Source organism: Puma concolor, chromosome A2 (genome assembly GCF_028749965.1).
Source record: "Puma concolor isolate L17-30 chromosome A2, mPumCon1.1.hap2, whole genome shotgun sequence".
Classification (NCBI taxonomy): domain Eukaryota; kingdom Metazoa; phylum Chordata; class Mammalia; order Carnivora; family Felidae; genus Puma; species Puma concolor.
In genome coordinates, this window is record NC_141668.1 from 94,805,775 (window position 1) to 94,818,223 (window position 12,449).

The following is a 12,449-nucleotide window of genomic DNA, read 5'->3' on the forward strand; positions in this document are numbered from 1 at the left end:
AAGGGGCAGGGGAGGGGGGCACCTGGGTGGCTCAGTCAGTTAATCCTCTGACTTCGGCTCAGGTCAAGATCTCTCATTTCATGACATTTCGTGGGGCTCTGTGCTGACAGCTCAGAGCCTGGAGCCTGATTTGGATTCTGTATCTCCTTCTCCCTCTGTCCCTCCCCATTCTTGCTCTGTCTGTCTGTCTGCCTCTCTCTCTCAGAAATAAATGAACATTAAAATTTTTTTTTTACAAAAGATTTAGAAATGTGGGTACCAAGGGAAATAGAAGCTGGGTGGTGCTAAAGGTGGGGAGCTGGCTGGAAGTCTACTAAAAAGTGACTGGACCTCAAGATCCTTTCATCGATCTGCAAACCAAGTGATATCCTTCACTCCAATACAAGACTTGACATTTTTGCAGAGGCTGAAACAGAGGGTCTCTGGACTAGGGAACACCCAGACATCTTAGGAATAATAAATACTGAGAGTGGGGACTCCACTCCCCACCCCCAACTTCTTTCCCAGTCACCTCCCATTATACCCGCCAGACATGAGACAGAGAGCTGGAAGTTTAACCAGCCCAAGAAAAATAAATGCCTGAAGAATTTCACATCAGGGGCTCCTCAACAGGAAAAATGAGCCAGAAAGTTCCAGAACAACACCTATAGTCAGAGAACTCTACCTACCGGTACAAGTTCCCTGACAGCTTTTTACTATCTTACTCTTAAATGGGAGTAGATAGCCAAGATCACCAGACATTTAGGAAAAGTCTCACATATTAAAGGAAAAAACTGAATAGTTAAAAAAAAGCAAATGGAAGAAATAAAGACTTTGCAGGTGGGAAAAAAAAAACCTTCAAAAACGATCATGTTTATTAATAGTTTCAGAGATATAATAGAAGTGTATTCATGACATAAGAGGATGATGCTATTAAAAAGCAAATATTCAGTAAATGAAAGAGTTCTTGGAAATTTAAAAAAAGAGTAAAAAAAAACTTGTTAAAAGAGCTGGAAAGAAGAGAAAGATGATCAAGAAAAAGAAACAGCAAGGAAAACAATGATCAGAAGACTAGGTGAGGAACATATGGAAAAGAGAATATGACAGAATGAGAGAACCAAAACAGAAGAGAAACCATGAGGAAGGTAAAAAAAAAAATCTCCAATTAAAAACAGACATAGATTTTTAGATTAATAGGGCCTTAGTACAATGCATGAAAATAGACTGAGACCACAGAATATCACTGTAAAACTTCAGAAAAGTGGGGTAAAAAAGAGATGCTACAAACTTCCAGAGAGAAAGAGTGGTATCGAAGGGGGCAGAAAGAGAAAGAAAGGAGAGAGAGAGAGAGAGAGAGAGAGAGAGAGAGAGAGAGAGAGAGAGAGAGAGAGAAGTTTTCTTAAAAATACCAAAAGTCAAAATAACAATATAATGATTCAACGCTTCCAGACATCACCCCCGCTCTCACCACAAACAGGTGCACTCCTTAATTCCCATCACCTGTTGCCCCCGTCCCCCTGCCCACCTCCCCTCTGGTAAGGACCAGTGCGTTCTCTACAGTTAAGAGTCTGATTCTTGGTTTGCCTTTCTCTTTCTCTTTTTTAATTCTTTTGCTCATTTGTTTTAGTTCTTAAATTCCACATATGAGGGAAATCATATGGTATCTGTCTTTCTCTGGCCGCCTTATTTCACTTTTGCAAATGGCCAAGATTTCATTCCTTTTTATGGCTCGGAAATATCCCATTGTAAATACACAGACCACCTCTATCTGTTCACGTGAAACTAACATAAGACTGTATGTTTACTAAATTGGAATTAAAATAAAACCTAGGACTAATATCAATCATTTCCCAATAGTTTTTAATGGTTCAGTCTCTACACAAATACAAATTGCCTGCAAATTGAAATTAAAGTTCTGAAATAAGCTACAGAATTTCTAGTAGTAGATGAAAATGATGTTGGCGAACTATTACAGTATTACACAATTAATGGTGATGCCCAATTAAAGACCAGCCAATACATGAAGAACGGGTCAATACAAGGAGAACAACATAATAGATACTTGGAAGGAGAATACAATTTAAATAACTATTCAACACTTGATCTTAGCCAAAAGGCTGAGAAGCTATAAATAACTAAGATTAAGAAAGGCCCCTAGGTGGGGCACCTGGGGGTCTCAGTTGGTTAGGCAACCGACTTCGGCTCCGGTCGTGATCTCGCAGTTTGTGAGTTCCAGCCCCGCATCGGGCTGTGTGCTGACAGCTCAGAGCTTGGAGCCTGCTTCAGATTCTGTGTCTGCCCCTGTGTCTGCCCCCTCCCCTGCTCACACTCTGTGTCTCTCTGCCTCTCAATAATAAATAAATGTCAAAAAAAATTATAAAAAAGAAAGGCCCCTGGGAAAACTGACAAAATCCTCAAATATTAATTAAAAATTTATTTTTTTAATTTTTAAAGAATATTTATTTTTGAGAGAGAACAAGCAAACGAGCACGGGAGGGGCAGAGAGAGAGGGAGACACAGAATCTGAAGGAGGCTCCAGGCTCTGTCAGCACAGAGTCTGATGCAGGGCTCAAACTCACGAGCCATGCGATCGATCATCACCTGAGCCCAAGTAGGACACTTAACCCGACTAAGCCACCGAGGCGCCCCTCAAAACCTATTCTTGAGGGAAATAAAAAGACTCTATGATCTCGCTATAAAAGTCAAACATGAAGTAAAGTTTCTGTTTGTGAAATAGTTCTGTCAGAAAATTGTTTATTCTAAAAATTAGCATGGAGTTGTCATGATAATTTTACTAAATCTAAGATAAATTTTTTTTAAAAAGAATCAAAACAACAGTCTCTCAGTGGCAATACTAGGAGGTAGAGAAAATGGAGGAATGACTTCAAAATTCTAACGGAAAATATTATATCCTAATGAAATGTCCAATCTAACAGACCATTTTGTACATAGATACAGACATTTTCAGATGTGTAAGGTCACCAATACATATTTCTCATGCATACTTTTCTTAGAAAGCCTACTGGAGGATGTGCTTTAATTTGTGGATGAGGACATGTTCTAGTATGTGGGATTAAACCACAAAGGAGGCAGATTGGTGTCCAGAAAGAGAGGCCTGACATAAGAAAGAGGTGAAGGCCAGTCCCAGGTCAGACATACCAGAAGAGCCTGGGGAACAGCTGGGGCAGCAGGTGTAGCCAGAGGGAACCCAGTTCAGACGGAGCAGTCCAGAAAGAGAGACGAGCAAATTCTTCGGGAAGATGAAACCGACTGAATGCTTAATGTTTGCCAACAAAAAAGGAGGGGAGATTCACAGAACTACAGAGTATGGGACTGAATTAGTGAGATGTACCTAAAAAACTACGCAAACAAACCAACAAGCAAACAAGTAAGAGCCTGCAATTATTTCCTCAAAGGAGAACAAAAGGCTGGCATAAAAGTAAACGGAAACTTCATGGCTGGGGCGCTGACAGCATTTGTATCATCGTACTATTACTATTACCAGAGATTGGCTGGATGGCTTTGGTGGGACTACAGCAGGGAGAGAGAGGGCAGGAGGGAGAAGGAGGGGTGAGCCATGGGGGTGGGGGGTTATCTGCAGGCATGTTAAGTCCGCACCTTCCAGAGAGGAGTCGATAGATAACAGAAGATAGATAATGATTTAGGAACCACAAAGTAGCATTATAAGACAGTTATGCGCACACCTGTGGCTGAGATCAGAGAACCTGGTAAAAGGAGTTGAAGTATTTACCTCTAAGAAATCATCAGAAAAAGGGGCGCCTGGGTGGCGCAGTCGGTTAAGCGTCCGACTTCAGCCAGGTCACGATCTCGCGGTCCGTGAGTTCGAGCCCCGCGTCGGGCTCTGGGCTGATGGCTCAGAGCCTGGAGCCTGCTTCCCATTCTGTGTCTCCCTCTCTCTCTGCCCCTCCCCCGTTCATGCTCTGTCTCTCTCTGTCCCAAAAATAAATAAAAACGTTGAAAAAAAAAATTTAAAAAAAAAAAAAGAAATCATCAGAAATGGAGGAGGTGTGGATGGTCTGAACTTTCTATACAAAACACTATTATACAATTTTGTTGCTCTTTAAATGACGCGCATTTATAACTGCTAAGCACACAAATTCAAAAAAAAAAAAAGAGAGAGAGAGAGAAATGAGTAACAATTCTCCTGACCTGACCTTTTAAAGAGTTTCAGGCAGACGGAAGAGATGCATTATCATCTCCCTTAGTGTTTGTGTGTACCTGCATTCGGATGTGGGTCTGAGCGGAACTTTCTCATTTCACAGGTAAGGCTATGTATGATTCTGCGTAAGGAGGCTCCTAAAAACCATTTCTGTTTTCTGAAGACCCATCCCATTAGTTCAAAACAATCCTCTCTCTTCTTTTCCGACAGCTGAATCTAGTGGATCTCTCGGATCAGGACAACCTCTAATTTCTAGTAGAGGAATCAGCATAATTCTGTGGTTGGCTAACAATGTCAGTAGCTAGGACAGTCAGGAGGTACTTAGTATGTGCCGGGCTACCGGGCAAAGTGTGCTGGTTGCATATTTCATGGACTCTTCACCACAACCCTACGATATTGCCACCATTGCTGCTTCCGTTACCAAACTTGCAAGTGACAGGGTCAAGACTGCCCCGACGCGCTTAAACGTTATGTTACTCAAGTGACACTGAGGCCACTCATTCTCAACAGATGGGTTGTGCAAGCAAACCGATCTCTTACCTGGGTGAATCCATTAAATGTACCACTGGAAGCCTAAACAGAAAGGGAAATCAAAGTACGTTACTTTGTATCATTTTTGTGAGATCAGCAAATGTCCGTCAGACAAGTTGGAAAGTAAAGACCAGCACACATTTTAAAATAATACAAAAGGCTACTGTGCACGAGAGTGTTTAGGAAATGCAAAAGACCAAAGTGTATTATTTTAAATAGGCTGACCAAAAAAAAAAAAAAAAAAAAAAGATCCTTCTTACAATTATTGCTGGTGTATGGCTCAATGTTAATCAAAGCCCACTTTCTCAGTAATGAGAAGATGATTCCAGAGGAAAGTCAGTGAGCTTCTTTTTTAGGCCACTGATAGAATCCATCTGCATTCTTAGGACTTCTCTAAGACATCATTTGAATGAATGGCTTTTGGGAGATTCTATAGTTTCTGGGGGCCCTGGGTGGAAACACTGCATGTGTTCTTAATGGAGTAGAATCATTTTAGGAATAGTAAATTAGTCTGTTCTACATATTTGTAGCAGTTGAACAGTAAAAAGGAAAGCGGAATAAACACAATAAACGGGATGGTACATAGACTCATTAGTTCCCAACACAACCATTCTGCTTTTTGTAAATTTTCTTTTTTTTTTTTTGGTCAACCTATTTGTGTTTGGTTTGCACAGATTTCAAGGAGATGAGGCAGGCGTCAGAGAAGACAGTGATGGAGAATGAAATAGGTGGGAAACATTAGGAAAAACAGAACCTACAGAAGTCTTTGGCTAGTCTATACTACATACGAGGGTAAGTACCTCTTCTTTATCAGGCTCTATTTCTTGGTACAACAATCCATATCTCTGGTTAGCAATTTCATCTTCGGATAAATCTGAGTTGCTGAGGTCACTGTCTTGGGGACTAGCGGGACTGTCGGTGCTAGCATTGCGGGAGGTTCCCAGAACCAACGGTCTAGCCATGTCTCGGCTTTGTTCCCAGCACTTAGCAATGGCGTATCCCCCCACCACATCTGCCGGTGAGTCCACCTCCAGCCCTCTCTTGCCTTCAATTGTACCTAAATGTTCCCAGGAATTATCTAAGCCTCCCACATCTCTGATAGGCCAGTGGTTAATGGAATCGAACCAATTGGCAAAGCCACTTGCTTGGCCATCTGGTATACCAGAGAATTCCAATATATCCATATTATTCACTGCTGAATCCAAGCGTGGCTGCCAGATTTGACCTGGATATGTTGCCCAAGAGTCTGTTTTCACAATACTTGGTAAGTTAATGGTAGGACTACAGTACCCAGTCACTGTACTTTCAGACCCCTCTATTAATGAGAACTCTGCCTTACACAAACACCAATCTCTTCGGTTTGCATTAGCTCCCAGAGAATAATTAAGGTCTGTCCTAGACTGAGCTGCCACTTCATGGTTTACTGAGGAAACAACAGACTGATGTTCATCCCTGCCAACGCCAGGAGTAGGTAACACAGCCTCCTGCTGAATTTCTTCTGCGTCTGCACTGCCTCGTCCTGAGTGATGTTTTACACTGTGGTTAGGAGGACCTATTGAATTTTTCCTTATGTCTCTTCTAGCTAAATCCCATCCCTCAGGACTGGCATTTTCAATATTAGATACAGAATCAGTCTGGAGACGCAGATATAAGACATCTGCGTGATGGGCAGGGTTAGCTCCAGAGCCTTCTATAATTTCACAATTATTGATTACTACTGGACGCCCCTCATCTAGCCCTTGGTTTCGGTCACCAAATTCAGCGGCCGTAGCTACTCTTTCCAGGTCTTTTTCTAACGCATCAGTTGTATCAGAATTCTTTGCACTGGTCTTTTCACTTTCCCGACAACTAGCTCTTAGATCGATGCTCACTTCCTCTTTACTGATTTCTAAGGTCTCCTGGTCTGGCTTTCCTGTTGTCTTAAGGAGATCTACTAGCCTGTTTCCTGCACTTTCCCGTGCTTTCTCTTCAAATTCCTCTGTACCTTCTAGGGCCTTGAGATCAATAGGTCCAGTGTCTACCTTTTCATATGTCTCCACACCTGCCCACAGAGAATCTTCGATCTTCTGTTTCTCTTCCTCTTCTTCTGACTGTTCAACATCTTCTGGACTTTCTTCGACCGGGCCACCAGTTTCTGTGGCTGCCATCTCTGAGTCAGATAAGTCATGAGGCCGCTCCATCTCCATATAAGCAGCTGTGGCAAATTCAGCCTCAGGCATGGGCTTTGGGTACAGCTGTTCACTTCCACCCGGAGGGGCTGGCCCCACAACAAGCTCGCCCTGGTCAGCTACAGTGTGCCAGTCAGCGGAAGGAAGCATTCCAGTGGACAATCTCATGTCCTGCTCTGCTTCAGAGAGACATGAAGAGTCTTCCTGAGACCCACCTTGGGTAATTTCCTGGCTGACACTCTCTGTACTAGCATCAGGGCCCCAAATAAATGCACCTAGGTCAATTTGAGATCTTTGAATTTCTTCGGCCAACCCACTGTCTGGAGTTTCCTCCATGATCAGGTTACACAGGGAAAGGCTTTTTGAAGAGTCAGTCTTTAGAGTATGCAGAATAGCAAAGGAAAAAAAACAAACAAACATAAGATAAAATAGACTATGGCAGGATTTGATGAGAAATGCAAAGCTCTTCAGTAGGGTAGCGCCAGTTAAACAAAAGTAGAGTATTTAAATTAAAATTAAAATTAAATGGTTAAGGTTAAATCTGCAACTAGCAATGCCATGGAGGAAAAAAACAAGCTCATTCTAGATAATATCCACATATACAAGGCATAGTAAATATAAAAAGAAATCCAGAATATCCTGGATATTTACCTACCGGTTGTACCAAATCAGTGCTTGTCTGCATGAGTAAAAAGAATAATAATAATCAGTAGTAATAATAATAATAAGGCAAAAGAAGAAAATTCCCTAGCACCTTACCATCCCATGCTGTCCAGAGTCAACATTCTCCTGAAAGCTGTGGCTTTTACTGGTTTGAGATCAACTTTTATAATTTGTTTTGTGCTAGGGGTGAGTTTTGTTGCAATACTGTTTAAGATGACACAGTTGAAACCCGAAGAAAGCCTCTGCCATTTTCTAGTCGGCAAGGAGGCCTCGTGGCTATTACAGGACTTCTGCTTTAGCAGAACTCTGAACTGTGAAGTTTTCAAATAAAGAAGCAAACTCAAGAACACGAGAATAAGATCAATCTCTAGCACCCACAAGAGTACACACATCACATGCTCGGTCACAGTACCAGAACAGATCTTCCCCCAAACTCCCCCCACACTGGGTTCTGCCTCTGAGGCAGGGGGAAGATGGTCTGGTACTAACCGCTCTGACTGCCTGGGCGATTGTCCTCATGTCCTCCCCGCCCCCACCCACGAACTAGAAGCCTGGTCTGCACACAGACGACACTAAGGGGTTGAGGGGGAGCAAGGAATGCCAGCAATTATGGCCAGGGAGCTACTGTTCTGCAGTGTCGCCATCACCATCTTTCTTTTTTTTTAATTTAAAAAAATTCTGAGAGAGAGAGAGCACGCACGCAAACAGGGGAGGGGCAGAGAGAGGAGGAGACACAGAATCCGAAGCTGTCAGCACAGAGCCCGACATGGGGCTCGAACTCACGAGCTGTGAGATCATGACCTTAGCTGAAGTCGGACACTCAACTGACTGAGCCTCCCAGGCACCCCGGTCATCACTACTTTTCTTAGCAGGTTTATCCTCTGAAATAATCAGTGCTCTCCCTAGATGATACCTTCACCCTCACCACACCCTTCCTGGCGAGGAAGGAAAAATGTATTGTAACTCCAACTGAATATGTGAAATACTGCAACAGTAAAACATGGGCACTGTCCTCTTGATCTTCAAGAAAATCACCATGGAGTTGTGGCTAGAATTCAAATGTCCTGAACGGCAGTGCACATATCCCTTTTTGTGATTACACGAGCAAAGCCAGCTCACTATAAAAGATGTTTTCAGTCAACATTTTTTAGCTCTTCTCTTGAGAGCTTTCCAGGATGCTTTAAGGATCCGAAGTAGGGTGGTATAAACCCGCTCCTGTGGAAGGGAAGGGGGCAGTCAACTTTCTGTCTTAGGGGAAGAGAGTAGCAATGTCACTTCAGAAGACTAGACCCATGAACACCAAGATCTAGCAAACTTTCCTACCGCTGTCTCACTAAAAAAGAAGAAAAACACACCAGGCGCCTGGGTGGCTCAGTCGGTTAGGGTGTCCGACTTCAGCTCAGGTCATGATCTCCCAGTTCAGAGTTCAAGCCCCACGTCAGGCTCTGTGCTGACAGCTCAGAGTCTGCAGCCTGCTTCAGATTCTTTGTTTCCCTCTCCCTCTCCCTCTCTCTCTGCCCCTTCCCTGCTCACACTCTGTCTCTCTCTCTCTCTCTCTCTCAAAAATAAACTTTAAAAACATAAAAAAGAAGAAAAACACGAAACCCAAGTTGAGCTCTGAAGACCATGTGACCAGAACTTTTCCAATATAGGGCAGACAAAGGCCTTATTCCTCAGGGATACCAGGCTTCATGTGAGTATGGCCACCCTCCTAATTCCCCAGCACAGATGCCGCCACCACGAAGTTCCATTTGTGTCTTTTTTCCCAACTCTAACTTCTGGAAGTGCCCCTCTTTGCCCATCAGATTAGCTGAATACATACCATTACCAGTAATAGCTACCTTTTACTGCTATGGACCAGATGTGGGGCTAAACACTATAAATATCAACTACTTGATCCTCACGTGGCCCTCTGAGGTAGATGACATTGCCCTTATTTTAGCCAGGAGAAAAACTGAGGCCGAGAGAAATTCATAAGTCGCCCGAAGTCATATTGCTGTAAGAGGTAGAGTCTTGATTCAAATCCAGGGCCGTCTGGCTCTAAAGCCCAAGATCTTGTTGACGAAGCTTCATTATTACTGAAAATAATAGTGAGAAACTGGGTCCCGGTGCAGAGTAGCATGTCCCTTACGTTTGCTCAGCCACATTTTCTTCTATTATACTTAAAAGCAATAAAAAAGGTGCACGTCCTCAACCGCAACATCTCCTGTGGCCAATAACCACGGGAAGAAGCATAAAAAGGCATAACACCACAGATTCTTGCTTATCTAGGAGTCTGGAACAATGACACTCTTTTCCACGCCACTGTTTCTAGGTGCTGGTAATGCTTGGAACCACCAGGGAGCTGATTATGGTTCTAGGGGGCTACATTACCATTAAAAAATGTCTAGGTCTTCAGGGCCCCTGGGGGGCTCAGTTGGTTGAATGTCTGATTCTTGATTTGGGTTCAGGTCATGATCTCAGGCTTCGTGAGACGGAGTCCCACGTCGGCTCTGCACGGACAGTGTGGAGCCTGCTTGGGATTCTCTCTCCTCTTCGCTACCCCTCTCCTGCTTGTGTTCTCCCTCTCTCTCTCAAAATAAAAAAATAAACTTAAAAAAAATGTTAGGTCTTCTTCTCATCACAGATTAATTAAAATATAATAAGGTTTCCAAATTTCTAGGGCTCCAGATACATCAAAATAGGAGTTCTCCGTACTCTTACCGTCCATAGGTCCCAGGGCAATGTCTGAAAGCAAACAAACAAAAATATGGTTAGTATACAAATCCCAAGCATGTAAAAAAATACTGACGTGATGGAAGTTCTGAAAATAAAACATTTTTGAAATATTTAGTACAGCACTGTTCAACAGAACTTGCTTTGGTGAGGACAGTGTTCTGTATCTGCGCTGTCCAAGGTGGTAGCCACCAGTCACGGGTACTATTAAGCGCTTGAGAGGTGCTAGTGTAAGAGAACCAAAATTTAAAATTTATATACTTTGATTGTATTTAAATTGGAATAGTCAAATGTGCCTTGTGGCTACTACAATAAACCACAGGAGACCAGTCAATCTGCTTTTCACTGTAGGAGTAAAAACTGTATCTGAAACATGATGAATGTGTTTACTTCACTCACACACACACACACACACACACACACACACACACACACACACACTTAAAATGAAGTACAAGGTGTCCAGATTTTAGTTTCTCACATCTTTGAGGAAATACAGATCTAATCATTGCTACTGCTTCCTCTCCCCCCACCCTCCAAATTCAAGAGGATGAATTATGACCAGTTTGATGGTCAATGAACCCCAGAAAGGTAGTTCTTCAATATGCTGAATTAGATGATAACACAGCTCAATTAATAATCATGCAAATCAGCAGGGTGCCTGCTAAGACATAATGGATGAATATGCTTACTACTGGCATTTTAATTATAAAGCTCATTGATCCTGGGGAGCAAATCCAGATGGTTCAAGTGACTTCCACCCATGTGTTTGGGAAAGTGAGGGAGACCTCTCTCATCTCCTTTGTGATTGAGAATTGCTGCTAATGCCACACCCTCTTCTGCCTTTGTCTTTGTGACTAGAATCAGATCCTTGTTTATGCACTTGTTTTGATCTCTAAATGAGTGGCAAATTAGAGAGCCTGGCACGCCCAAACTAAGAACATGGGGGTTTCCAGATGGGGTCACAGATGTCTCACTGGGATTCAGTACTACAGGACAGGGGTCCTGTGGTTCTTAGAGAGCCCGCCCCCCCTTGGCTGTATCACCCCAGCCGCCCTGCGTCTCTGTGCAGCCTGGCTGCTCTCTGGGTTAGGTCCCACCTGTTGAAGGACTTAAGAAAGGAGAGCAGAACGGTTGCATGGAAAGCCCCAGTTATTTGTATGTGTACTCCTTCTGCATCTAACATGTTTTGTGTTTTCTTGCTTCCCAGCCTCTTAAGAATCACAGCTCCTAAAAGCTACCCCATATCCCTGCCTCATGCAGATGGCGTGGGGTATTTTCTCCAAAGGAAGGCGGCAAAGTGAAACGTCTTGTTTATCAGTCCTCAGGATCACGAAAGGACACGTTAACGCGTGCGGACACCATGGAGATCGCAAGGTGAGCTGTTCTGCCAGCAGCAAGAACATCCATTTAAAGCGTGGGGTCAAGCGATGGTTAAGCGAGATCATTCTGAGCGAAGGGGAAAGAAGGCCCGCACAAATCTAATGGCTCTGTGCTTTTTTGCCCTCTCAGCCTAAGACTGTTCTTGGAGAAGAGATGTGATTAGAGCCAGCTCACAGGATGACTCTGCAGTGAGGTGACTCAATTAGAGCCACTGGGCAGCCGGGGCGGTTTATTACCTGGCCTGAGGGAGGACACGGGGCACACACAGCTTTTTCTAACTGCGGTGATGCATTTTCTTCAGAAGAAAGACTTGTGAAGATTTAATCAAGGTCATTTAAAAAAACCTTTCTTAAGTTTGTTTATTTTTGGGGGGTAGAGAGAGAGAGTGTAAGTGGGGGAGGGGCAGAGAGAGGGAGACACAGAATCCGAAGCAGGCTCCAGGCCCCGAGCGGGCAGCACAGAGCCGGACACGGAGCTCGAACCCACGAACCATGAGATCATGACCTGAACCAAAATCAGACGCTTAGCCGACTGAGCCAACCAAGCGTCCCTCGGTCATTTTTTTTTCTAATTATGAAAGAGTCTCTTAGTCCTAAATCCACACAAAGTTCCATGATTTGTGGAATTTTTTAATCATGGGTTGATATAAAAGAGGTTTCTCTCTTGATCCAACTCGCAGATAGACATGCTGTGGGATCTCATCCACTGATCACGACAACATTCACTGTAGAAACCTGCCTTCTGCCACTAGAGCAGTGAACGCTGGAGTGTGAGGCAGAGAAGTCCTGTAGACAAAGAAGTCTACACAGTGAGAAAGCTCTTTCGCGGAA

The 12,449-nt window shown here is 43.5% G+C and overlaps 1 protein-coding gene across 4 annotated transcripts in view; it reads right to left on the reverse strand.

The window, feature by feature from the left end:
• AMPH (amphiphysin) overlaps positions 1-12,449 on the reverse strand; it is a 253,068-nt gene that overhangs the window by 38,132 nt on the left and 202,487 nt on the right. For 2 of the 4 annotated variants that reach the window (XM_086696996.1, XM_086696995.1), the window contains exons 13-16: positions 10,225-10,248; positions 7,514-7,537; positions 6,712-7,233; positions 4,700-4,732 (exon numbers count right to left, since the gene is read on the reverse strand). In XM_086696996.1, the coding sequence (XP_086553122.1) occupies positions 4,700-4,732; positions 6,712-7,233; positions 7,514-7,537; positions 10,225-10,248 (603 nt within the window). The remainder of the gene's footprint in view (positions 1-4,699; positions 4,733-6,711; positions 7,234-7,513; positions 7,538-10,224; positions 10,249-12,449) is intronic. The other 2 variants (XM_086696998.1, XM_086696997.1) reach the window with 1 other exon arrangement.